The sequence below is a fragment of the Wyeomyia smithii genome, chromosome 1 (genome assembly GCF_029784165.1).
Source record: "Wyeomyia smithii strain HCP4-BCI-WySm-NY-G18 chromosome 1, ASM2978416v1, whole genome shotgun sequence".
Taxonomy (NCBI): domain Eukaryota; kingdom Metazoa; phylum Arthropoda; class Insecta; order Diptera; family Culicidae; genus Wyeomyia; species Wyeomyia smithii.
In genome coordinates, this window is record NC_073694.1 from 172,471,516 (window position 1) to 172,496,767 (window position 25,252).

The window sequence follows — 25,252 nt, forward strand, 5'->3', positions numbered from 1 at the left end:
CCTTGTTCGGCTTTTCGTCCCAAATTTTCACCAAACGTTTTTCAAATGTGTCCAAACTCAAATGCCTAACGTCGTTCAACTTTCCTAGTAACCCCAGATACTGAAGTTAAGCGGATTCAAAGCGGTGACGATGCAGGCCATTCAGATGAACTGATGGAACAAGACAAATTCTGCTTACGCAATTTCTGAACGATCAAATGCCTCATGCGCTGGTGCTTAATCCTGTTGATAGCGAAACTGTCTTTCTCAAAACACATTTTAGCGCAAGGATGCAAATGGCCTTTGATAACGTTTTGCAAGTATTACTCCTTGTTTATTTTCACACCCCTGTCGATGAATATTAACGGTGATTTCCCTTTGGTCAATATACCTCCCCAAACCATCACAGCTGACGCATTTTGATATCGTTCGACTGCTCTTTCACAGGCGAAGACATGCTTCATAAGTACGGTCATTTTGCTTGTTGAAAGTTGCCTCCGGAGTGAACAACTTTTTGTCCGAAAAAATAATGTTGTGACCTGCGTGAGTCTTCAGCAGCAACCGAGCTCTAGCAACACTGTCGGCAATATTTTTACGAGTCAATCCGTGAATTTATGCTTCTTAAAAGCTGAATATCTAAGGTCATTGTTGATAACATTTTGCATGGAAGTGTGGCTCATGTTCATTTCACACGCCATTTTTCTTGCCGAACGGGCTGGATTTCGCCGGAAACTTTCCTTCGCTGCTTTGATGACCGCTGGAGTCCGAACACTCCGTTTTTACCAGTTTTTTATTGGGAACAACCGTGCCTGTTTCTTTGAAATACTTGATGGTCCTGTAGACGTATAATCTGCTTCAATTCAGATATGACAGCTTCTTCCTGATCTCGAACAGTAAAGTCACTCTTTCAAAACATGCTCAGATGTTTGTCATGCTGTGACAGAAAATACAACGGGGGGCACTTACGTGTATCACTTCTATATTGCCACCCTGTACACTGCTATGCTTCACACTACTATGAACAGCGATACCGGCAGATTGGGCAACACTGAGCAGGAGTGAAAAGCACGCAACCGTCATTTAATCGTAAAGCATAGTTTACAGTTTCCAGCGAAGTGAAAAAATTGACAAGTGAAAAAGCGTAAATTTTCGCTTGCGAAATCTGTCGTGAAAACCCGTTTGTAGAACACGCAGGTATTTCACTAGCCTGCAGTTTACAGTTTAAGTGAAGCAAAATACACGAGTTTAGACTCCAAGTGAAATGAAAATTGGCTGCAACTGACAGAATATAAACGTACGCATGTTTTCGCTTGCTGCTGCTTTTTTTTCACTATACCGTTTGCATGCGTGAAAAAAGTAAACCCCAGTGAAAAAGATAAGATCCACAACCTTCGATTTCGCGGGATCGAATTTGTTTACAGTTCCAAGCGAAGTGAAATTTTGCAGGTTGCACGAGCGTGAAAAAATGAACATTTTGCATTAGATTTTCACTTCGCTTGGAACTCTAAATAGGGCTTGAATATAGTCGCAGACAGACGTCCAAGCTGAGTTCCAAACTTGTGTAAAGTTTTTTGTAGTAGCAATCCGTAATCAGATAGCGCTACCAGTACCGCCAGCCTCGTACACCAACGAAAAAAAATGTATTGTAGCGATAAGGTCACCAGGCGGCGCTAGTATACAAGTGATTTATAACGCAATTTACTTTGAAAATTTACACGGAAATTTTGATCAATGTTGTTCTTGCTTAGACGTCTGTCTGTGGTATAGTTTACAGCTCCCAGCGAAGTGAAAAATTTGACAAGTGAAAAGGGGTAAATTTTCGCCCGCAAAATTTGTCGTGAAAACCCGTTTGTGGAACAAGCAGGTATTTCGCGAGCCTGCAGTTTACAGTTTGAGAGAAGCGAAAACCACGAGTTTACACTCCAAGTGAAGTAAAATTATTGCAGGTTGCATTTTTCACGAGCGTGAAAAAATGAACATTGTGTATGAGATTTTCACTTCGCTTGGAACTCTAAATAGGGCTTTAAGTGGTAATGCGGTCGTAAGTGGTATGTGGCGCTCGCGTCACATGGCAACATTTGTATAGTGCAACCACAGACTAACAGACGTAACACTGGAACCTAGCTCCATCGCCACAAAAAACGATCATTTCAAATTTCCAATCGAATAACAATCATCACGCGATAACGCCGTCTGGGGCGCTGTCATGCAGTCTCATACATATTTTGTGGTTCCCCATTTGACACATGCAGTAACGCTGGCGCTGATGTCGAAATACATGACGCAGCGCGAACACGACAGCAGATGGTGCTAGTGTTACTAACGTAAAGTACTGGAATCATCCGAACGATGAATTTATTGAAAATTTGTTCGAAGTGTTTGTCGTGACGCTTTTCGGCCATTATGCATCAGCTGAAACGAAACACGTCTTATCGCGGTAACTTTAGTCAACAGAATGTCGAACGATGGTCTTCGGTGGATTATCGGGCGTCTCTAGCTCCGTCGTTTATCTCTTTCCACCGAAATTCTCTCGATCATGACACGATCTGTACGCATTCCTGCACTCTCCCGAACCTATCGCTTTTTAACCAATGCGTAACCACTCTTTCTCTCCGTCAATCTAACCCGAGTTGCTTGCGTCAGCTCAACACTTTTCCGAACGTCACCGAATCTTCTCCTTCTTCCTGTAAACTCGTCAGCCTGTTTCCGCCAGAATTAGCGTTCACTGTTAGCGTTTCAATATTGACGGTTCTCAAATAGTGCGTTTACTAGACAGCGTACTAACATTGCATACACTGAGAAATATCCTCTCATTCTTGTGGATTGATTTCAATATAATAATACCAAATCTACTACAATATCCCTCTTCTCTACTCTTTCTTTCCATGTTTCTTTATTTGTTATCCAACCTTAATTTTTTTTTTTTTTTTTTTTTTTGTTTTTTTTTTTTTTTTTATTTTATTTTTTTTTTTTTTTGTGTACTTAGAAAAATTTTAATAACATACTAGACAACTTTCACTCGTAAACAATATAAACGAAATTGTCATTATAACGAGACGGTTTTCTGATTCCCTCACGTCGACGAAGAGTTGGTTTTATATTGCTTCGTGAATCATCTTCTTCATTTGTTACTGCTACTGAACTCTCCTCCGGTACACAACGGACAATCCGTGAAGTGCCTGGAGGATCGTCGAGGGTTACATTTGGGTGTATTTCTTCTACTGCTGGGTCTGTATGAGTTTCCATTGGGAAAGGTATCAGTTCACGTCTTGTACGTTCCTAGCGTATTGCACTCCATTACTACTCATAATTACTACCTTGGCCCCATGCCGCGCAACGACGGTGTAACGTTCACGAGAAAATGTCGGGTCAGTCTTACACCTCTTTACTTGGCTCAGTAGCACAACGTCACCTACCCTAATATTACTGGTTTTCGCACCCCTTGTCTCGTCAGCATAATACTTGCTGTTGAGTTTTGCTTCAGCATCTCGTTCTCGAACATTTATTCTGTCCAAATCATTAGTGTTGAAGTCAGTCCAAAGGCTTGGGAATGTGCCCCGGAATTTCCAGCCCACCATGAGTTCGAATGGGGTGGTATTGAGCCTTGTGTGGGGAACCAATGTGTTGTGGTTGTGCACAAATCGCTCTAAACTAGAACGCCAGTTACTGGCCTCTATGTTGGCTGCACTTACAGCCTTGATTATAGATTGGTTCTGACGTTCCACTAAGCCGTTTGATTGCGGGCTTAACGGTATAGCTTTTCGCACTTTAACTCCTTTGTTTTCCCAGAAAGAGCAGAAGTTATGGCTGCCGAACGGTGGACCATTATCGCTCTGCAGGATACGTGGGCATCCCCAGCGCTTGAAAACGTCACAAAGAGCAGCGTTGGTCGCTTCTGCATTTGTACGTTTCATTTCAATAACTGTCAGGTAACGGGAGTAGGTATCCACTATGGTCAAAAATTCACCTGACCCGAAGCCCGGAATTGAGAGAAAATCGATTTGTATAATCTCCCAAGGGCCTTCAGGCAATTCACGGGATGAAAGGGGCAAAGGAGGATTTTTTCTTGACAGCATACGGCAAGTTTCACAGTCCTTAACGAATTTCTCCGTATCAGAAGCCATACGAGGCCACCAGAAGAACTCCCGCATGATTCTCTTCATGGCAACCTCGCCGATATGTCCACCGTGTGCCGACGACATTGCTTTAAGACGCAAAGACCTGGGAAGAATTATTTTGTCATCCTTGCAAATCAGAGACCCGAGATGGTACAGATTCTTTTTCTGAGCTTCATACTTCCGTAGCTCCTGGGGCCAGCTATCACATTCCAAGGCCTTTCGCAATTCCACTAACTCATCGTCTGCTTCAGCACAAGCTTCGATCTCTCCGAGCGAAATGTCCATGATTCCTGTATCCAATGCAAACAGCATATGACCCTCTTCCCCGTCATCTTCAAATGGCTCCGCAACTTGTGAAAACTTTATTAAACGCGATAGCACATCAGCTACGTTCTCGTTACCTGGTACTCGCTTGATGGTGAAGTCGAATGGCTGTAGGCGAAGAGCCCAAGCCTCCGCTCTCGAAATTGCTCGTTTACCAATTCGATTGTTTCCTCCAAATATGAATTGGTTTGCTTCAGCATCCGTCCTGACTGTAAACGTCCGGCTAGTTAAATAGAACGCAAACCTTTCTATTCCCCATACTACAGCCAGTGCCTCTCTATGCGTTTGCGGATAACGTTGTTCGGTTTTCGTTAATGCTTTTGAGGCACATGCAATAATTCTTGGCACATCATTATTGTTGAATTGCACCAAGACCGCTCCGAGTCCGATTGCAGACGCATCGACGAATAATTCTGTTCTATCCAAAATATTGAAATATCCGAGCGTTCGAATCACGTCCAGTGCCTCTTCTTTGAAAGCCAAGAACTCTACATTCTCTTCGTCTGTCCAATAAAAACAACTGGAATTAGCAAGTGCGCGTAATTTTTCGGTCCTGGTAGCCCGGTGTAGAACAAATTTGTCTACAAATGTAACCAAGCCTAAGAAAATTTTAACTTCTGGAATTGTTTCCGGCTGGCGGAAGTCCCGAATAGTGCTCAATTTTTCGTCCTCTATTTGCCAACCTTTTGACGTCAGCAAGAATCCCAGGAACTTGACGGATTGACTACGGAAAGTACACTTGTTAGTATTGATTCTAACATTATGTTCTTGGAAACGATCTAGGACTGCCTTCAGGTTTTCATCATGTTCTTCCTGAGTCTTGCCGTGGATCAAAACATCATCCAAATAATTCTTTGTTCCTTTGCAGCCTCCAAGAATCTTTCTTTGTAGGACTTCCTGGAATATGTCCGGTGCGTTACACAATCCAAAAGGCAGTCTAACGTACCGAAACATTCCGAACTCCGTACAAAAGTTCGTCAGATGACGGCTGTTCTCAGCGAGTTCGATATGGTAAAACGCATTAGTCAAATCTATCGTCGAAAACCATTGAGCGCCGTCCAAATCAACAAGAATTTTTTCCAGAGTAGGCATGGTAAACGGTGATCTCTGAATATATCTGTTCGGGCCTCTCAAATCGATCACTAACCTTATATCATCCCTTCCTTTCGGGATAGCTAGCATCGATGAACAGAAGGATGTATCCATACCATCAGTTACGCGCTCTATTATGTTTGCTGCAAGAAGCTGATCTAGCCGTTTTTCAACAATGGGCTTTACCGCTATTGGGATGTTCATAAAGACATTCCGACAAGGTGGTCTAGTTTTGTCGTAAGGTATTTCTACGGGAGGAACGTTGAATCTTGGAAATATTGCATCCGTCTGAACTGTGGCAATTTCGTTATCACCAGTTTCACACCATGATTGCAAAGGAAGGTTCTCATTGATCAATGGTACTTTCAGACCAAGTAACAAGATACTGTAACGAGTCGCGGTAGCTCTACCTAGAAGGGAGCGGAATTCTTTAACGACGTAAAACTTTTCAAGTAGGACAGGCCTATCATCGGAAACGTGCAGGAATGCTTCAAACGTAGACACAACTGGTATTTCTCCAGTTGATGCGTAAGCCTTCAAAGTCTTGTCAGTACTGTGCTGCAGGTTGAACACCCCTTTTTGGTACACCTCGTTGCTCCAAAGTAGGTTGAATCGATTCTCAGTCAATGTATTTACCTGAGCTCCAGAGTCGATAAGGAACTCACACGGTAGACCTGTAACTTTCGCTATTATCAATCCATCGTTCTTGGGCATCAAAGGACTCCAAATTCCCATGATATTCAGCTGTTAAAAGTTATATTTAATCAGTTTCAAATAATATTTTGAAAATTCTATAGTATCATCGAACCTGCTTTTTCTTTAAAACATTGAAAACAATTCATGATAGATTTTTATATTTATTTTTTTTTTTTGTTATTAACATTTATTTAGTTTTAATTCAAACAAGTATCTCATATTGTTTAAGATTTGAAAGACGAACATTCCAATGTATAAAGAAAGGTTGAAGATGATACCTTACATCTCGGTTACATCACCTACATTTTTATCTACGGCTGGGTCCTCCGCCTTCGTTCCATTTCTCTGTTCAATCGCAGCAATCTGACTCGGTACAACATTTGGTTTTGCAAAATCCGTCAAACGTTCATTTTCCTTTTGCATGGAAGTACGGCAAGCTCTCTGAATATGTCCCTTGCGGCCGCAGTTTAAGCAAACTTTATCAATCGCAAAACAGGATTCCGGTTTGTGATAAACGCTGTTGCATCTGAAGCACCGATATGGATCCGGCCGTCCATACTCTTGTTGCTTGTATAATCCTATTCTTTCGTAGGGTGTTCGAAATCGATTTCCACCGCGACTGGTGTACTGATAGCCGAATCTTGCACGAGATGTCGAACCACGAAATGATCCTTGTCGGGATGGACCTGCTGTTGCATATGGAACACTAACAGCAGCAACCATTGCATGATCTGTTTTGCCATGTTTCAAGTGGTAAAACTCTTCGTTCATTGTCACGGCCTCAATTTCACGGACCTTATCTACTAGATCCGTGAATGACCCCTGGCGGCTTAACATTTTCAAAGCAACGGTGCGCACCTGTTTGTTTCTGGCGTGTTCGGCAACGGTGCTAATTATCTCCTCGAACTCTTTCCCCTCAGCGAAGTCACATAGACGAGCAATAGCACCCACTCTCATGATGAACGATAAATCTGTTTCCTCCGGTCGCTGAGCCATCACCGCAAGTTTGCGGCGTTGAAGCATGATATCTGACGCTGAGCCAAAATATGCTTTCAGTCGAAATAACGCATTCGAAAACGGATACATCACGTCACTTGGAGCCTCAGAGGTGGACTTCGTGTTCTTGTAAATTTCCAGAAGCATTGGTCCGGCTTTCACTTTAAAAACGACGAATTGAGTTGGCTCGTCATCAACTCCAGCGAGCTTGAGCGAATCCAAGAGCAGATCCTTCCATGCTTCAAAATCACGCCTTCCAACTTGCTCACCTTCCACTGATGGTTTGCATTCCGGTAAGCTGATTGAGGATATGGACATTTGGTTCATTGAGGACATGAACCTCGTCAATTCCGTACCTGTCTCGTTTATCTGACGGCGCGTGCTCGAAGGGCCAGCATTACCGTTGAATTCAACGCTTTCAACGTCTCCCTCACTCCGAGGAGATTGAAGGCTGGCCTGAAGCGATTTGATGGTTTCCTGTGCTTTTTCTAGTTGTTGCTTCATCATGACATTGGAGGATTTAACTTCTGCCAACTCTTTCATGACAGCATCCAGTTTCGAACTTGTGCTTTTCTTCTTCATTTTCCTACGAATCGGAAAATAAACGAAATTATTAATTTTTTTTCCGTCAATATCAGTATGCGATGAAATGCAGTACTGTGTAGTAGTGCACTAGATATTTGACCATTCTACGATAAAAAGTGCTAGAAAACAACCCAGTTTCACAAAACTTCAATTTAAGTTAATTGAAGTTGTGTCTACCATGTTCAATATATATAATTTTTTTTTTTTTTTTTTTTTTTTTTTTTACTAGACTACTCTCACTCAAATTATTGTTTCAGGAGTCCTATCGCTCATTCATTTTTTTTTTTAGAGTCCTCTCGCACAAATCATTTTTGTATTAGGAGTCCTAACGCTCCTTCCATCTGAGTCCTATCGCTCATTCCTAGTTTTTTTTTTTTTTTTGGAAAACGTTCCACTCTTTCTATTCAGTGCGTCCGATCGCGCGCTTGTTCATTTTTTTTTGTGTAGGAGTCCTCTCGCTCCAGTTTTTTTTTTTTTTTTTTTTTTTTTTTTTTTTTTTTTTTTTTATGGGAAGCAGTCTCCTAACCTTAACACACACTCAGATTTTATTTTTCTGTAAGCCGCCATTATTTTCGGGAAATATGTAGAAAAATACTGGATTTCTCTGTGTTCCGTAAAACTTGGTTATCTGCGGTGCATATTCCTTATATAGTTGCCAGCCGAAACGTGAAGTAAACTCCACAACTGATAATCGAAAATACTTACTTCTCGGGAGCGTCCACTGCGCCATTGTCGTGACGCTTTTCGGCCATTATGCATCAGCTGAAACGAAACACGTCTTATCGCGGTAACTTTAGTCAACAGAATGTCGAACGATGGTCTTCGGTGGATTATCGGGCGTCTCTAGCTCCGTCGTTTATCTCTTTCCACCGAAATTCTCTCTCGATCATGACACGATCTGTACGCATTCCTGCACTCTCCCGAACCTATCGCTTTTTAACCAATGCGTAACCACTCTTTCTCTCCGTCAATCTAACCCGAGTTGCTTGCGTCAGCTCAACACTTTTCCGAACGTCACCGAATCTTCTCCTTCTTCCTGTAAACTCGTCAGCCTGTTTCCGCCAGAATTTGCGTTCACTGTTAGCGTTTCAATATTGACGGTTCTCAAATAGTGCGTTTACTAGACAGCGTACTAACATTGCATACACTGAGAAATATCCTCTCATTCTTGTGGATTGATTTCAATATAATAATACCAAATCTACTACAGTGTTTTGTCTGTTAGTCTGTGGTGCAACTCTTGGGGCAAGATTGATATATTAACAATATTCAATATTACAAAGTATTTATCGTTGCATTTCCAGGCACCCGTCTACCTGTATCACAACTCCTTGACAGCACATTATTGTCGGAGTGATATGAATGTGACAGATAAACGATAAATATCAAAATATATCCACCAATATCGAACAATATTACCGAAATATTTCTCTTGAAAATAAAGTTGTCCAGCCCATAGGTGCAACTAGGGCACCACAAGGCAGATGTCGTTAGTGTTTCAACGTATTTCAATTCAAATTTTTATACACAATTTTCAATTTTTTTTTATATGAATGTTTGTTCTCGGTGGCGCTAATAACTAATAGCGAATTTCTTTATTCCACTGTGTGCGGGCAAAACTGCCGAGGAATAATGAAACGTCATCGCCATTTAAGACGCAAGTAAGAAAGAGATGCCAGATAATTGTTTACAAACTTAGCACGTGCGGTGGTGGGTTGAAGCTGACAAATTTTACAGTGCGCTTCAAGCATCACGGCAGGTCAAAACTGGGTCAAAATCGAGCGAATAAAGAAGGGTCTTGACAGCAGTTAGTGCGCTTCCAGGTCAAAACGAGGTGAGCTGGTGGAATAAAGAAATTCGCTATAAGTGATTTCGAGTATTTTTTGTTGAAAATTGAAATTTTGTGTAATTTTCAATCAATTGAAACACATAGAACACTTATGGTCATACACACCTAAAATTTATTGCCAGTAAATGCTGCTTGGTTTGTCAGTGACGTGAACGCCACGTAGCGGGAGCATTACCGCTTACGTATAAAATGACGGTTGCAAGGTTTTAAACATCATTTGAAAACGAGATGAACGTCTGTTTTCTGTGCTCGAATGTCTGTCCCGGTTTAGTGATAATTCCGAAACTTATGCTAACCGCCACCAGATGAGGATTTAATGCTATTGCGAAAACTGATCGACTGGTTTCTACTAGTGCAAGCTGGGACGAGTTAATTCTAGCAGTGTGGATGCAGTTTCACTCGACTGCAAGAAAGAAAAACGAAATTTCATATCAAAGCAAACAACGGAGAAGCTAACTGACAAAAATGTTTGTTTTTGGTCATCGAATAAAATCTCGTAAATACGTGTTTGTAGTGCAGTAAAAGTTGAACAAAGTTGCTCGTATTGAGGAACGACGATTTTATTTTCTATTGGTGGTAAAAGTTTCCCAGTTTATTGTTTCATAAGGATATTTTTCCAACTCAAGTTAGTAGCAGTGGTAAGTATTGACGTTTGTGCTTCGTGATTTTGAATGAAGCGCAATTTGTGAGGTTATGCTATACATTTTAAAAGAAGAAATGGCGCTTCTGTAAATGACGTTTTTGTTTTGTATCCCAGATTTCAAAATGCCACCCCACAAGAGAAAGGCCGCAGCACGTAGCAAGAACACGGTTCAGGCCAACTCACTGCCTCAATTAAGCATTGTAATCGATCAGAACGAATTGAACCGACTTCAAGTCTCATCGACAGCGAAAGATGATTCCATTATTATGCTGTCAAGCGCAGAGAATACTCTGATATCCACCGATCCGTCACTGTTGATGCTGTCGACGGTAGAAATGTTGCGACCATCAACGCGGCTTGGTGCAATTGACATGACACTGGAGGAAACGCGTAAGTATAACCAACTTAATCGACATGACTTCCAATGCAGATTTTTATTTTCCACAGTAAGACCATCATTCCGCCCCAGTGAAAGACCACCCCCGAATATGAATGCGGACGAAACCAACATGAGTGTTATGAACGTAGAGCAAACCCCATGCATTCAACGAAACAGACCAAAATCCTCATGGGTTAATCGGCGGACGGAAGTTCCTGCTGCGGTTGCTCCCGAGATTGAGAACGAGCCGGTACGACCATCCCGGAACCGCAAACCGAATAGGAATATTTTTTCTGACAATTTTCAAAGCATCGCTAAGCGAAAGACCACAACAAACACCTCAAAACAACAGAGGGTGATCACCGATAGTGAAAGAAAATCTCTAAATGTTGATGAAACCAATTTGAATGCAACACCGGTTAATTCTAATACACATACTTCTATAATAAAAACAAGATCTGCTTCGCGAAAGGCAAATTTGAAATCTCAAGGTGGACTAAAGTTACAGGATAAACCATTAGCTACACCCGAAACTGATGACGATCGTGGTGAGCCCAATACTCAAACAACAAAAAAAGGCAGAGCACGACGGAACGCTGTAAAACAGAAGAAAAATGAATCAAATCGCACTCAAACAAGCAAATCTTCGAGAACTAAAGGTAAAAATGTTCAAAATCCTGCGATAGCAAATGACATTGCTGCTGAAAAGAATAAAGGAAAGGAGCCACTGGAAAAAGAATCTCAAAGAGAAGTTCAACCGATTAGGGAAAGTGAACAGCAACAAAACATATCTTCCCAGTTAGCGGAAGAGAATCATGTTCCTACAAGGGGTGAACCCATTATTCAAACAACAAAAAAAGGCAGAACACGGCAGAAAGCTCTAAAACAGAACATGAATGAATCAAATCGCATTCAAACAAGTAAACCTTCGAGAACTAAAGGTAAAAATGCTCTCAATTCTGCGTTAGCAAATGAAAATATTGCTGCTGAGCCACTGAGAAATGAAACTCAATGCGAAGTTCAACCGATCACGAATAGTACACAGCAACAAAACGTATCGTCCCAGCTAACGGAAGAAAATGGAGCATCTTTTGAGTCTGTTTCCTCTTCACAGCTTGATGTTCCACCAACAGAATCGGAAAAATCTATGGAATCACATCAATTCTCGTATGTTTCAGTACGGAGACGACCAAAAGTTGTAACTCCTCGCAGTGTAGCTGCAACGGAGGCTGAAATCGATAAAAGCTTACGAAATAAATCAAGTCAAAATAGTTTGGTTGTGGCAGAAATCGATGCAGCTATCAATGAATGCGCAAATCAACCCCTTGCTTCCCCCGCTGTCGAATATGTAAGTAGAAGACGACGAAAATCACAGCGTATTCCGGATGAACCGTCATCATTTAAACCATCTGACTCACAACAAACGTTGTTGGTCGAAGTACCTCTGGAAGATGAGGTTTCTCGAGTAGCCGATAAGATTTCGTCGAATGTGTCAAGAAGAAAACGACCTAATTTGACTTCTCATAGTGATCGAAGTTCAATTGATGTAGAAAAAACTACGAAAATCACGAACGAAGGATCTCTTGAAATTGAGAGGACACTTCCATCTAATTTATCTGAAAAATCAGTCTCAATCATTTTGAACAGAATCGATATTCCCGCAGAAAATGAATCTGAACCTGTTGTGACAGATAACAATAGAGTGACCATCCGCAGCCGTTCGCGCACGCGCCAAAACCTTCCGGCTAGCGCATCGCCTTTTCCAAAAGGAATACATCAACAAATTTCGAATTCCAGTCCCAATAGGGGTTATCGAACACGTAGCAACTCCGTTCCACGAAGTAGTACTGTGCCAATAGTACGCGGCCGTTCTCGCACACGTCAAGTGCATGAGGCAACCATATCGAATTCTGCAAAAGATGTCAACTCTCAGGGCGACACCATCGAACCAAGGAATAGTAGAACGCGGTCTCGAGTACGTAGTAAATCTGCCCTTCGAAGCAATGTTACCTCGCAAGCGCCAGACGATACATATCAAGCCTCGGACTTCAGTGCTAAACAATCAACGAATTCCATAACCACAAGATTCCGCACGCGTAGTAGGTCCATCCTACGCACCAACCTTGAACCACCAGTAACTCGTAGCCGTTCAGTTCCACGTAATGCTCTGCTATCGCCAATTACAAAACAGCCACCAACAAGCGATTCTTCTCACATTCCTGTATATCGACGACAAGCAGAAGAAGGAGGCAAATCTGCCCAATCAAAAGATGCTACAAAATTCGAGAATTTAATCGTTCAGCCTGCGCCTGTCGATGACGATATCTATGCGTTTGATTCTCCCAGTCAAACTCCACCACTTGAAGGGGAAACAGTAGCCAAAAAACGCGGCACTGCACGGAAGAAACCAAATAGTAGCACAACCCGAAAAAGGACAACACCAGCGAAAAAGGCGCATCATATGGTATTCGGTACTGATATGGCTAAAATAAAAAAAGTGGTTAGTAGAATCGGTGGAGGGCCGGTCCATCATCCCAAGTCAGCCAACGAAATTTTGGTAAGTGCCATATTACTTTATCATGACCACAAACGTAAATTCATTCTTTCTATACTTCCAGCCGACTGCAAAGCTAGCTGCGTTGGTACTCAGGCCAACTTCTCCACGCATCCAGAACCCAACTGAACGAAGTGTTTCACCGGCTTCCAGTCATCCAGACGATCATCATTTCGACAACGATGTCGATATCGAAAACATTCCCGAGGTGGCTCTTTCGCCACCAAAAATGCCAAAACCGCATCAGCAAACTTTCCCTCAGCAAAAAGACCCGGCAGAACCAACACCAAATAAAACGCTCAGTTTCTCTCCACTGGGAGCTTCATCGCCCTGGCGTGTGCAGAACGAAAACATTCTGCCAAAAACGTTCTATTTCTCTCGTTCGAAAGATCTGCTCCCGTCGTACGAAAGTGACGTCGTTATTCGTCACGACGATAACCGCGCCAAATCGCCAGTCAAGGAGCTTGAAGTTACAGTTACACCTGCGCCAGCGAGAAAAACCCCTCCAACTAACACAGTTCCATCGAGTGCGCCTCCAGAGATCGTGTTTCGTGGTATTCAGAAGTCCTACGAACAGCTTAAAGTCACAAGCGCAATGAGCGAGAAACTCATCAGTGCCATGCGGAAGTATAAGGAGGACGTGCATAACCAGACTGCACTTTTCAGTAAAGGCCCTGATGGTCTCTCGGAGGATGAACGGCTAATCGCTAAATTCCGAGAGTATGAAGAAAACATGAAAAAAACTTACCAAAAATTGAGACAATGGTACGAACGGTCACAGCGCACTCTTACGCACTCAATGCAGGCTATAAAACAGGTTTCCACACTACCGAAAACTCAGGCTCAAAAGGAGGTACTACAGAACTTTCATCGCCACTCGGAGCGATTCGTCACGATGATAAACGAACTGGAATCGGCAATGAATGATTCGAACGTGGAAAACATCGCTCCTTCAAAATCTACAGAAACTAGAAGTGTTAAGCATCCCAGCAAAGACATTATTCTGTCCGAGCGAGATATTAACAATCCTTACAGAAGTCCACTGAAGACACTCGATATTCTCAATGTGCCTCGTAACTTTTCACCGGTGAAGTCCCCACTAGTTAAAGCTGCGTTCAATGCTTTTTCTAGCAGTGGCAAACAAAATTCCATTAGCAAAAGCCGTGATCGATTCAGCATACTAAGTTTAACTAAACGTCCAATCAGTCGGCATGGGGTGCGACCTCCAACTACCGAACCCTCCAGTGTAATAGAAATTGGTGATACGCTCGTTGATCCAGATCCACAAAACTCATCGCACTCTTCGTCGGATGCTCAAGGAATAAACCAGCAAAGATCCCCGGAACCTAACAGAGATTTGTTCGGCTTCGAAGCCGATGACAATACCGACGATTTTTTCGTCGAACCAACACCAGTTAAGATTACGAAAGACACCCTTAAAGAACGTTTGAAAAGTGTACGCAAAATGCTTCCGGTTCGACCGACCAAAACTCAATCCCGGCCACAGCGAATGCCAAAAGTAATCGGCAGTCCCACTAAGTTGCGCTCGGTGCAAAATGTGTTTGCCTCATCGACGCCAGTCGCTGTTGGGAAGCGAACACAAACCAACCGGGATGAAGAATTGAACGTTTCTGCCATCCCGGATAAATCGGTAGTCAATAGCGAAGAACATCAGGAACCACCAACTGGTGAAAGTGTCAATCCACCATTGGTGTTGTTTGATGAACCTGAACAGGAAGTGTTCTCCAACTCACTAAGCTGCGTGGTAAGTACAGAATGGTTTTTAACTTTCAGCCCGATCAATAATAGCTCATCATTTTTATTAGAACCGAACGTACAGCCGGATACCGCGCCGTAATCCGAAGCGTAAACGTAACATTTATCTGGCGGATTTGGGACTGAGTGAAGACGACGACGAAGAGGACGGCGATGGTGACGATGGAGGACGAACCGAAGCAGTGCAGACGGAAGATGAAGACGCGAATGTGGATTTACGGAAACAACACAATAAGAAGAGACGAATCGTGACTAATAGAAAGAAGAAAACAGTTGAACAGGTACGATTTACCGTGATTGATCTATTTTCAGTGGAGAGAAATAGTGTTTATTCCTTTTTCTAATTGCAGTCGAAAGAGTTCAAAAAGTTTGTTGATGAGTTCAATAGCATGTGCGAGGAAGTCAACCGGTACCAGCTTATCGTTGAGTAGACAAAATCGCGGCTGAGCTATGACAGTATCCTGGTACACATTCAACTCTATTTTGTGGAGAGTGCTTCATTGGAAAGTTAGTCAACTTTTACTATAGTGTTACAGCAGTAAGGATTTTTTTTTTATCCTCGAAGGAGTTTTTTTTTGTTTGTATCTTTGTGATTGTCATTTGTATATTTTGTATGTGAGTTTTTTTTCTAATATCTGCGAATATAGTACTCTTTTAGTTCTTGGGAGTTGGTCGAACTTAGGCCCATAAAAATTCAGCCTTTGGCGGGTCTCGATTTCTGCAGTAAACCATGACGATCTGTATAAGATTTGTTTATATGTTGCAATTATTCTACATTATAAAGTTATATAATTGCATTCTTTTAAAGTTATATGAATACACTCTTGAGCTGAAATTTGTATCGCTTATGAAACATTTGTAATGGATTCTAAAAAGTACGGTAGAATTTTATATACCGTTGTGATATCACAAAGCCTTAAACATTTGGACCATGCATATTATCGCGTATCTACTATCAATTAATTCATTTCAAGGAATGAATGCTAAATTGCCGTTCCTATCATAGTAGTCCCATGTTCTACACAAACCTTATGCACGCTGAGACATTTATGCTTGGAACGGCAGTAAAACACTAAAAACGCAGCAAAAATCGATTAGAATCTTTATGTGGAAAAGCAGTTAAATATCAGGAACAACATATGCCATGCTTGCATGAGTGAAATCTCAAAACAAACGTATACGATCCTTGGATGAAGGTAGGGGCAAACAGGGTAAGACCGCCCACCGTAGTTTTACTGCCAAGTTATATAATAATTAGAAAAATTCTTTAGTAGACACGTTACAATATAATTACATAACATTTTGCACCCCTTTCTGCTGTGAAAGTGCGAGAACGATCACAGAAATAATTAAAGACAACCTTTCAGCTGGCAACCGTTCAATGCGCTATTGTTTTGCGGCTACGCTGCCGTGTGACGCATACGCGTCACATGTTACATTTAACATTTTTTGAGGTTTTAACGCCTAACGTCATAATTTGATAGGTATTTTTAAATTTTTTGGTCAAAACATGACGGTTATTCTAGAAAACTTGAAAAAAATTCGAAGTCAATTTGTCACATTGAAACGATTAGACGCATATCTGTAACACCGGAAAGAATGTACGCATATCTGTCACACTGAAAAATGGAGACATAACAAACACACAACGTGGCGCATATCATTGCATTTATTTAAGCTATGACGCAAGTACTGGCACTCGTGACAAGTTTTACACGGTACCAAAAATTAATTTTACATTAAATGGATTAATCGGTTGCTTGTTGCTTCGTTGGAATATCAACGAAAAGAAACTTTTCCTCTTCTGTTACAATCGGTAGAACTACTTTGAGAAGAGACGTTTTCCTTTCTTCTTCAATTCCTCGAGGAGCATTTTGCCAGTGTACATTAGACTTAATCTCAAATGTTTCGTTTTTAACTAACTTGAGTTGTTTTTTGGAAAACAACTTGCAATATTTTATTTCTTCGCTATTAATGTTGTCTGTAAATCCAAGCTCATAACGACCTTTTTCGAACACAACTTTCCGCATGGTGTCCACGTACGGGCGGGGCTTGCACTGATTTATCGTGTATTGCGACACGGTGAGATTCGCTTGGAAAAAGTCAGCAGGTTGCATATCAATAACGTTAACATTGGTCTCAGCATTTCCAACCGCAGCCTTGAAATTTTCAAAAGTGACTACACGTTCATGGCGCATTTTGGATTCAACTGCTGCATGGAAAGAGTCAGCGGCCATGAACGTATGTCCTGACTCAAAGTATTTGAATAGTATACGCTCGGTCTGAATTTCGTTACTGTTTATCAATAGGATAACATGTTAGAATAAATTCCAGTTCTTATTTTGCGAACTACAATTATCCATCCAGAAAATAATTGTATTCTGGTTAGCGTACTTCTCAATAACTTTAAAAAGCAACTGAGGATTTCATTGGCTGTGCGACCATTTACCGACTCAGGCCATATTAGTGCAGATACTGGAAATGCTCGAGAGTAGGCGCCTACAGGTGCGAAACTTTCATTAAAAACCAGTAGCCTTTGCGAGAAGATAACGCTTTTGAAGCCATCTAGTCGTGGAAGCTGTATGACCTGAAAAATTCTAATCATTGAAATAATTAAGTAGGTATGTTAGGCACTGCAAAACTTACTTTTTGCAAATCGACAGAGAAAACTGCTATGCCTGGTAGCACTTTGTCCCCATCATGGCGATAAGCCAGCCGTGATTCCTTTGCACGTTGAAGGTGTAGCGCACGCTCACAGCAGTCGGTGCAGCTACAATTTTCAATTTTGAAGTGTTCATTGGCCTTTTTACGTTGCTCTGCAGCAACGCACGACTCACACTCTTCGTGTCCCAGCTTAACAAACGAGATGTTGTTCTGCCTTACCACCTTGCAGTACAACGAATAGCTTACCTTATGCCTTTGCTTGGCCTCATAGTCCTCGTACAAGGACTTTATGCTTAAATCCGAAGGTAAATAAAGACGGTTTGGAGCATGAGCTCGTCGATAGTGGGAAATGCTTGGGTCATATTCAAATAAATGCTTCTTCATGGTTTCGCGTGCTTTCTCATCTCGTTTGTATTTCCCACGTCGGTATACTGGAGGTTCGTTCTGAGCTACTCGGAAGCATCTATAAATCACATTAATAATTTCGATATATATTTATGTGTAATAACTTAGGCAATGCTTTTAAAAACTTACCCACAAGTTTCGCGAAAACCAGTTGTATTTAAAAAAAATTCCCTGTAAACAGAAAGAGGGTCGCCACTTGAGCTCGGAAGCGTGCACGTAAGCGCCAGCTGTTTCACCAAATCCTTGAACACTTCTCGGGTACGACGCCGTTTGACAGGTGTTGGATGAACGAACTGCCGGATCAAACATTTCTGACCAATATGGTTCAGTTGCCAATACGACTTATTAAATTCTAGTCTATCATCTCGCGTAAATTTATCGTTGCATTTTTTACGACACCTGCAATTATCCAAAATAGTCGTGTGCGACATGCACCGTTTCCTATACGCGTTTTCACGCTTCATTTCTTTTTTGTTTTTCTTTCCAAATTTTCGCTGTGGCCGAATCTTGAAAAAACTGCTTGAGCTGTCCGTACTACTAGTCCCGGGCTCTAAATCGACACCGCAGCCACTAAGAAGCGATTGATCGGCCTCTGGGACCGGTACTCGTACAAAATCATTCACCGGCTGCGCAGACGCAAATCGCTCACCTGTGGCATTTGTAGAGTCGAACCCGCGGAACTCCTCATCCGATTCACTATCACTGGACAATCCGTATTGCTTTAAATAATCCATTATAGGTACCAAAGCCGAAAAACCACTCAGAAGATATATAAATTTCCCACGCGAAATGTCAAACTAAGCAACAACAACAAGCTCTCAGTTCACAGTGTGACGAATATGCGTTCATTTTTCGCCTGGTCATAGATATTCGCGGCATAAGTGTCACATTCGGTTTTTTATTGAAAAAAAGGTGCAAAAAACAGTTATTGTTGGTGATGTGTGAGTAAGGCCCATACGATATGAGTATACTTTGATAGTTTATTGCGGAAAAGTCAATCGAAAGCGCGAGTCACGACTAATTTTTGAATAAAGTAAACTTGTGTAAAAGTGCTATTAATGAACAAAAATAATTTCAGAGCCAGGACGGTTCGTTTGATCGGTATGACGTCGTCGACAGAGTTGAAAATAGTAGTTTTTTCCTCCGAAAAAAGTATACACTGTAAAAAAACCCAAATTTATCCACCTAGCGGTGAGACCCAGCCTTTCTCAATTGAAACTATTATTTGTTAAAATGGATTTACACGAACGCTTGAAATTTCAGAAAAAATACACCTTAATATTATTTGCTGGATTTATTTCTCACTCTAAATAGCAAATTTTTGGTAGCCAACAGTGAACCTATACCGAAGATTTAAAACAAAACATTCAAACACATATACTTTTACTCAAGCAAATAACATGAAGTAAACATGTTTCAAATATATGACGTGATTTGTTTTTTGATTTTCACATTTTGATTATTAACATGAAAACTAAAAATCCGATTACAATAAAATTTGATAGGATTTCATGAGGTAGCTAGACTTTTGATTGGAGAATAATTGGGTCCTAAAGTTTTACACAGTTTTCTAGTTTTTATATATCAGCTGAAAGAGGGCAATTTTCTGAGCAAAACGTGATTAAAAAAAAATGTTTATCGTTTTCCTCCGATTTGTAAATGAAAAATAAAAACTGCTCGAAATGCTAACTCTTCAGATTTTAGAATATTGATGTTGTCTTTGAAGCAATAGGGTAACGACCCCATAATTCGCCCACTTTATCCGAGTACCCAAAATTCGCCCACCTTTTTGCCTTTCTCCTAGAAAGGTATAGCAATCACTGAAAAAACCAAAGGTATAAAAGTGCTCCAAAGGGTCGAATCTCGTATATCAATCGAATTAGTTCAACGAGCTGAGCATTTTCTGTATGTGTGTGTGTATGTGTGTGTGTGTGTGTGTGTATGTATCGGTCTCCCAATCTCATTATTGAATTTCTCAGAGATGGCTGGACCGATTTTCATGAAACTAATTGCAAATGAAAGGTCTAGTTGCCCCAAAAGACCCTATTGAATTTTATTGCAATCGGATTTTTTGTTTCGAGGTTATGTATCAAAATGTGAAAATCACAAAACTTCATTATCTTATAAACTACACAACCGGTTTGAACAAAATTGGTATCAAAAGAACGGGCTTGTTTTTTGAACCATTTTTAAAATAATTTCATAAGGATCGGACATATGGTTCAAAAGTTATCAAAGAAACGTGTTTCAAAGACTGTTTTACTGGTGTTGAACCATTAGAAGCTATGCCAAATAAAATTATTAACAATTTTCGACAAAACTCGTTGCAATCCTCAATTGCTACGATAAGCTCTCTTTATAGCCAATAAGTTAGTATTTAAGTTAGTTGTAAGTTTACTTTCCTTTCTTGACAAGTAGGTTTAAATCCCTGCGAATGATAAGTCCTAATTGCGAAAGCAAACAAATCCTCACAATTAAAATTACTAATTACTAACAGTGTTGAGAAGTCACGTTTTGTGATTGGACACACATACTCATTATTTACTAATATGTATCATAAATACTTAAGCTACTAACAAATTCCTCAATAAAAAAAGACCGTTTAAACTCACTCACTTTTCTTAGAGATGGCTGGACCGATTTTCATAAAATTAGTGTCATATGGAAGGTCTTGTTGCCCCATAAGACCCTATTGAATTTTATTGTTATTGGTCTTTAACTTTGTCCGTTATGTATAATAATGTGAAATCAAGCTATTGAAAGAAACATGTTCTAAGACTGCTTGAACTCACCTACTTTTCTCAGAGATCGATGGACCGTTTTTCACGAAATAAGTTGCAATAGAAAGGTCTAGTTGCCTGCCAAGACCCTATTGAATTTTATTATTATCGGACTGTATCATTGTCTGTTATGAATCAGAATGTAAAAGATATGAAACTCCATTATCTCAGAAACTACACAACCGATTTGATCAAAACAGGTATCAAATGAACGGAGTTTCATAACTTTTACATTTTGATACATAACAGACAAAGTTACAGTCCGATTATAACAAAATTCAAGCAGTCTTAGAAACATGTTTCTTGTCATAGCCTGATTTCACATTATTATACATAACGGACAAAGTTAAAGTCCAATAACAATAAAATTCAATAGGGTCTTATGGGGCAACAAGACCTTCCAATTGACACTAATTTTGTGAAAATCGGTCCAGACATCTCTGAGAAAAGTGAGTGAGTGTAAACAGTCTTTGAAACACGTTTCTTTGTATAACTTTTGAACTACATGTCCAATCATTATAAAATTATTGTACAAATGGTTCAAAAAATAAGCCCGTTCTTCTGATACCAATTTTGTTCAAATCGGTTGTATAGTTTCTGAGATAATGAAGTTTTGTGATTTTTACATTTTGAAACATAACCTCGAAACTAAAAATCCGATTACAATAAAATTCAATAGAGTCTTATGGGACAACTAGACCTTTCATTTGAAATTAATTTCATGTAAATCGGTCCAGACATCTCTGAGAAAATCGAGTGAGATTAGGAGAGCGTTGAATACATACGCAAACACATACAGAAAATGCTCAGCTAGTCGAACTCAGTCGATTGACATACGAAACTCGACCCTTTGGAGCACTTTTATACCTTTGGTTTTTTCAGTGATTGTGATAAAAAAAAGATAAAAAATGGAGCTAGAAAAGAAATTTTTGAAAACCTATTTCTAAATAATCATGTTTTTGCCATCAAAATCTGCAAAAATTTAGCCGAGCTTTGGCGGTTGTTTGATCATGGAGCAATAAAAATTTTAATAGCTAAAATTTTCTAAAGAAATTTTTTGGCCGGTTGTTTGATTAGTATACACACTTAGAAAAAAACACCGAATTTGGTAAAGTTTTACCGAATTTCAAACAGCTGAACGTTCGGTAAATCGTTCTGTAAATCTTTGATTTACCGAAAAAATTTGCAGAGCTGAAATGTCAAATGTACCGATGATCTCGTGAACTTTAAAAAATTATACGTATTTTCCAATGATTTTTCCTACTGAAGGTACTGAAAAAAAAACGGAATTTCGGATTAATTTCAGTTTTTCAGTAAAATTCAAATTAGGTTTGTTTTTATATTCAACCGTTTTTTTCGGTTGAGCGTTTATTAAAATCATTTATTAAAACAAAAAATAAAGAATACAAATTACAGGCCTTGTTGAATATTATAAATCGCTTCCCAGAAAAAAGAAAGAAATGTTAATCAGATGGACTAGGCGCAATTTTAAATACTAAATAGAGCTGCAATAAAATCTTGAACGCTGACTTGTGGTTTACTGTCGTCACTAATTCACACCGGCAGTATATGGCACAGTCTTCAGAGTCATCTAAAAATTGTCCTCGAACCACGATGAATGGAACTTGAAGTGTTTTGGATGGCTCATCTGTAATCTTTAAACACTCGTGTGTTAAAGAAAATTTACCTTTTTCCATTTAACGATTCCATACAAAGGGTTTTCTCTAGAATTAGCATTTTTGTTTTTTTTTTTAGAACCACGCGAAGGACTTTTGATGCGAACTATTGCTAAAGCTCGTAAAAAATCTGCCAATTGAAATACTCTTTTCAATACGGAAATTGTAATTATACTGTACAAAAGTTACCATTTTTCAAATCTCTAAATTTCTCTCGATATTTCAATAAAATCTTTGGTTCGAGCTGATCCCACTTTTCTACGAAGTTCATTACTGATGGGTATAGTTGATAAAAATCCAAAGAACAAGTAGACTTTATTGTAAAAGGCGTAGAATTAAATGCGTTAGTTTATACTGCTATTTAATTTGGAGGATGGGACTATACGCTTTAAGGATTTCGGTAAAACATGTTACGGAATCCGGTAGTTCCATATGTTTACCGAAGTTTAGTGCCGCTTTTAGAGAATACTGTAATATATTAAGAATTTTACTGATTGGGTATTCAATTTGCAGTGATGAGCACCATTCCGCTAATTCGCTAATCGCTAATTAGCGACGCTAATATTCAGTTAGCGGTTAAGCGATTTCGCTAATTTTTGAGCTAGTTAGCGAAACTGTTAGCGTCGCTAAAAATTTGACCTATGAAACGCTAATCGCTAATCCGCTAAACTTTGTAGAGAAGCGACGATAGAACTATTAGAAAAACTAAATTGCTGATGGCGTACGTAAATTGCTTCGAAAGATGAACGTTTCATTCAAACAACTTTCAATTGTCTTAATTGTCTAAAGTACCTCACTTTACGACACAAGTGCATGTCAGTCTTTTTACCCTAGAATGGAGTTCCAGATATCGTACAAGCCACAGGAGCATTTTGAAGAACAAACTCAAGGCCTAGATTGAATTTTCGGGACACCAAGAACTTTTGTAAATTGCAATGCGCTTGAAATTATGACAACTTTTGTTCTACTTTTTCGATTCAGATAATAATTGAATTTTTATGAAAACATCCCTAGAAGTATTTATTTCAAATGCAAGGAGAATAACTTTTGTTATTCATCGTTTTTACAAAATCAAGTATGAACACCGTTTTGTGAACCTCTCATTGTGAATAGCTCTAAAAAGTAATTGTTTTCGTTCGTTTTACCATAAAAGATCAAAGTGGTCCAAAACGATGACACCCCGTTAAGCATACAGACGCGAGGCATACGGTCGCGAGGCATAGTACGCTAGGCATAATGGACGGCAGGCATACGGACACGAGGCATATGGACGCGAGGCCGAATGGACGCGAGGCCGAATGGACGCGAGGCCGAATGGACGCGAGGCCGAATGGACGCGAGGCCGAATGGACGCGAGGCCGAATGGACGCGAGGCCGAATGGACGCGAGGCCGAATGGACGCGAGGCCGAATGGTCGCGAGGCCGAATGGATACAAGGCCAAAAGGACACAAGGCCAAGGGGAAGTGATGCGGAATGTTATTATCGTCATCATCATCACAGCCTCCTTTCAATAACATGTATTTCGCTTCAAAGTGTCATTTGGAAAGCAATACACCCGCGCCCTTCGGCCGACTCGCTGTTCGAGCGAATGCTGTCCTTACTCGCTACCGCTCGTTCGGACTTAACTAAGGGAAGAAAACTCTGTTTGAGTAGACCTAGCAAACCAGTAGATCAGTCGTTTGGGTGCGAGAGGCCGCCGCTTCCGACGGCGGGTCGGCGGCCGGCTCGGACTGCGGAAACCACGGCGGCTTAGTGCCGCCTCGTTTCCTTGCCCTCGATTATGCGTCTTCGCCGCATGATTTCAAGAAAAGTATTATACCCAACTTAAACTCTTTAGGAAACTATTAACACCTGAACTACATCGTACAACATCGCATTCGGCCTCGTGTCCATTCGGCCTCGCGTCCATTCGGCCTCGCGTCCATTCGGCCTCGCGTCCATTCGGCCTCGCGTAAATTCGGCCTTGTGTCCATTCGGCCTCGCGTCCGTTATGCCTTTTGGAAGTATGCCTCGTATCCATTATGCCTCGCGTCTGTATGCCTAGCATACTATACCTAACATCCATATGCCTAGCATCCATATGCCTCGTGTCCCGTCCCCGTCCAAAACATACAAAACACGAGCTATAAATATAGCGATGTGACTATTTACATATTAATAAGTTAGCGATTAGCGAAAGTTCCGCTAATGTGGGATTAGCGTTTAGCGTTTAGCGATTATCGAGCTAAATTTTCCGATTAGCGGCTTAGCGATTAGCGTCGCTAAATTTTCGATTAGCGGTGCCCACCACTGTCAATTTGAAATAACAGGCATGAAAAAATTGAAATTTATCCGATTTTTGGTATTGTCGTGCTTTACAGATACGATACTGTAAAATAAATTACCGAACAAAAATGTTTTTATTAAATGTGTAGAGTCGTCGGTAAAGTTTATGATAGTAATTTTGTTCTTCAAAAAAAAAAAATTAATACATATATATAAAAAAATTAAAAAAGGAATGAGAAAATAATCAATTATTATTATTAGTCTATATATAATGAGTTTTCGAAAAAATCATACAAACAGGTTTAATAAATATTCATTTTAAGCTCAAAGGTATATTATAAATTGAATGTCTTGAAAACTCCCAATTCTGAAAAATCTATTTATTATGAAAACCACAAAAAGTTACCTAAACATTGATTTGAACGTTTTTTTCATTTGGATAATGAAAAAACGAAAAAAGTTCAAATTTA

General features: G+C 40.3%; 3 protein-coding genes across 4 annotated transcripts; 1 reads left to right on the forward strand and 2 right to left on the reverse strand.

Annotated features, from left to right (window-relative positions):
- Nucleotides 1-3,236: 3,236 nt before the first annotated feature.
- Nucleotides 3,237-6,248, reverse strand: LOC129717366 (uncharacterized protein K02A2.6-like). The gene has a single exon (XM_055667244.1). The coding sequence runs from the start codon at nucleotides 6,246-6,248 to the stop codon at nucleotides 3,237-3,239; it is 3,012 nt and encodes a 1,003-aa protein (XP_055523219.1).
- A 231-nt stretch (nucleotides 6,249-6,479) lies between these two features.
- LOC129734102 (uncharacterized) lies at nucleotides 6,480-8,831 on the reverse strand. Of its 2 annotated transcripts, none has more exons than XM_055695835.1 (2): nucleotides 8,496-8,831; nucleotides 6,480-7,791 (listed from the first exon to the last, which is right to left on the reverse strand). In XM_055695835.1, exons 1-2 carry the CDS (start codon nucleotides 8,540-8,542, stop codon nucleotides 6,489-6,491), a joined length of 1,350 nt encoding a protein of 449 aa, XP_055551810.1. In that variant the 5' UTR covers nucleotides 8,543-8,831; the 3' UTR covers nucleotides 6,480-6,488. The 2 variants fall into 2 exon arrangements, with proteins under 2 accessions (XP_055551810.1, XP_055551811.1); XM_055695836.1 differs by lacking the exon at nucleotides 8,496-8,831 and adding an exon at nucleotides 8,031-8,140.
- Nucleotides 8,832-10,048: 1,217 nt separating this feature from the next.
- LOC129717714 (uncharacterized) lies at nucleotides 10,049-15,869 on the forward strand. The gene is made up of 6 exons (XM_055667812.1): nucleotides 10,049-10,277; nucleotides 10,397-10,672; nucleotides 10,730-13,218; nucleotides 13,280-14,980; nucleotides 15,042-15,272; nucleotides 15,342-15,869. Exons 2-6 carry the CDS (start codon nucleotides 10,405-10,407, stop codon nucleotides 15,420-15,422), a joined length of 4,770 nt encoding a protein of 1,589 aa, XP_055523787.1. The 5' UTR covers nucleotides 10,049-10,277; nucleotides 10,397-10,404; the 3' UTR covers nucleotides 15,423-15,869.
- The last annotated feature ends 9,383 nt before the right edge of the window (nucleotides 15,870-25,252 follow it).

Excerpts from the sequence above, each read along its gene's own strand:
- LOC129717714 (XM_055667812.1), top strand. The coding sequence starts at position 10,405 with ATGCCACCCCACAAGAGAAAGGCCGCAGCACGTAGCAAGAACACGGTT. Across the intron at positions 10,673-10,729 it reads CATGACACTGGAGGAAACGC|TAAGACCATCATTCCGCCCC; the intron begins GTAAGTATAACC and ends TATTTTCCACAG. Across the intron at positions 14,981-15,041 it reads CCAACTCACTAAGCTGCGTG|AACCGAACGTACAGCCGGAT; the intron begins GTAAGTACAGAA and ends CATTTTTATTAG.
- LOC129734102 (XM_055695835.1), bottom strand. The coding sequence starts at position 8,542 with ATGGCCGAAAAGCGTCACGACAATGGCGCAGTGGACGCTCCCGAGAA. Across the intron at positions 7,792-8,495 it reads GCAGTGGACGCTCCCGAGAA|GAAAATGAAGAAGAAAAGCA; the intron begins GTAAGTATTTTC and ends TCCGATTCGTAG.
- LOC129717366 (XM_055667244.1), bottom strand. The coding sequence starts at position 6,248 with ATGGGAATTTGGAGTCCTTTGATGCCCAAGAACGATGGATTGATAATA.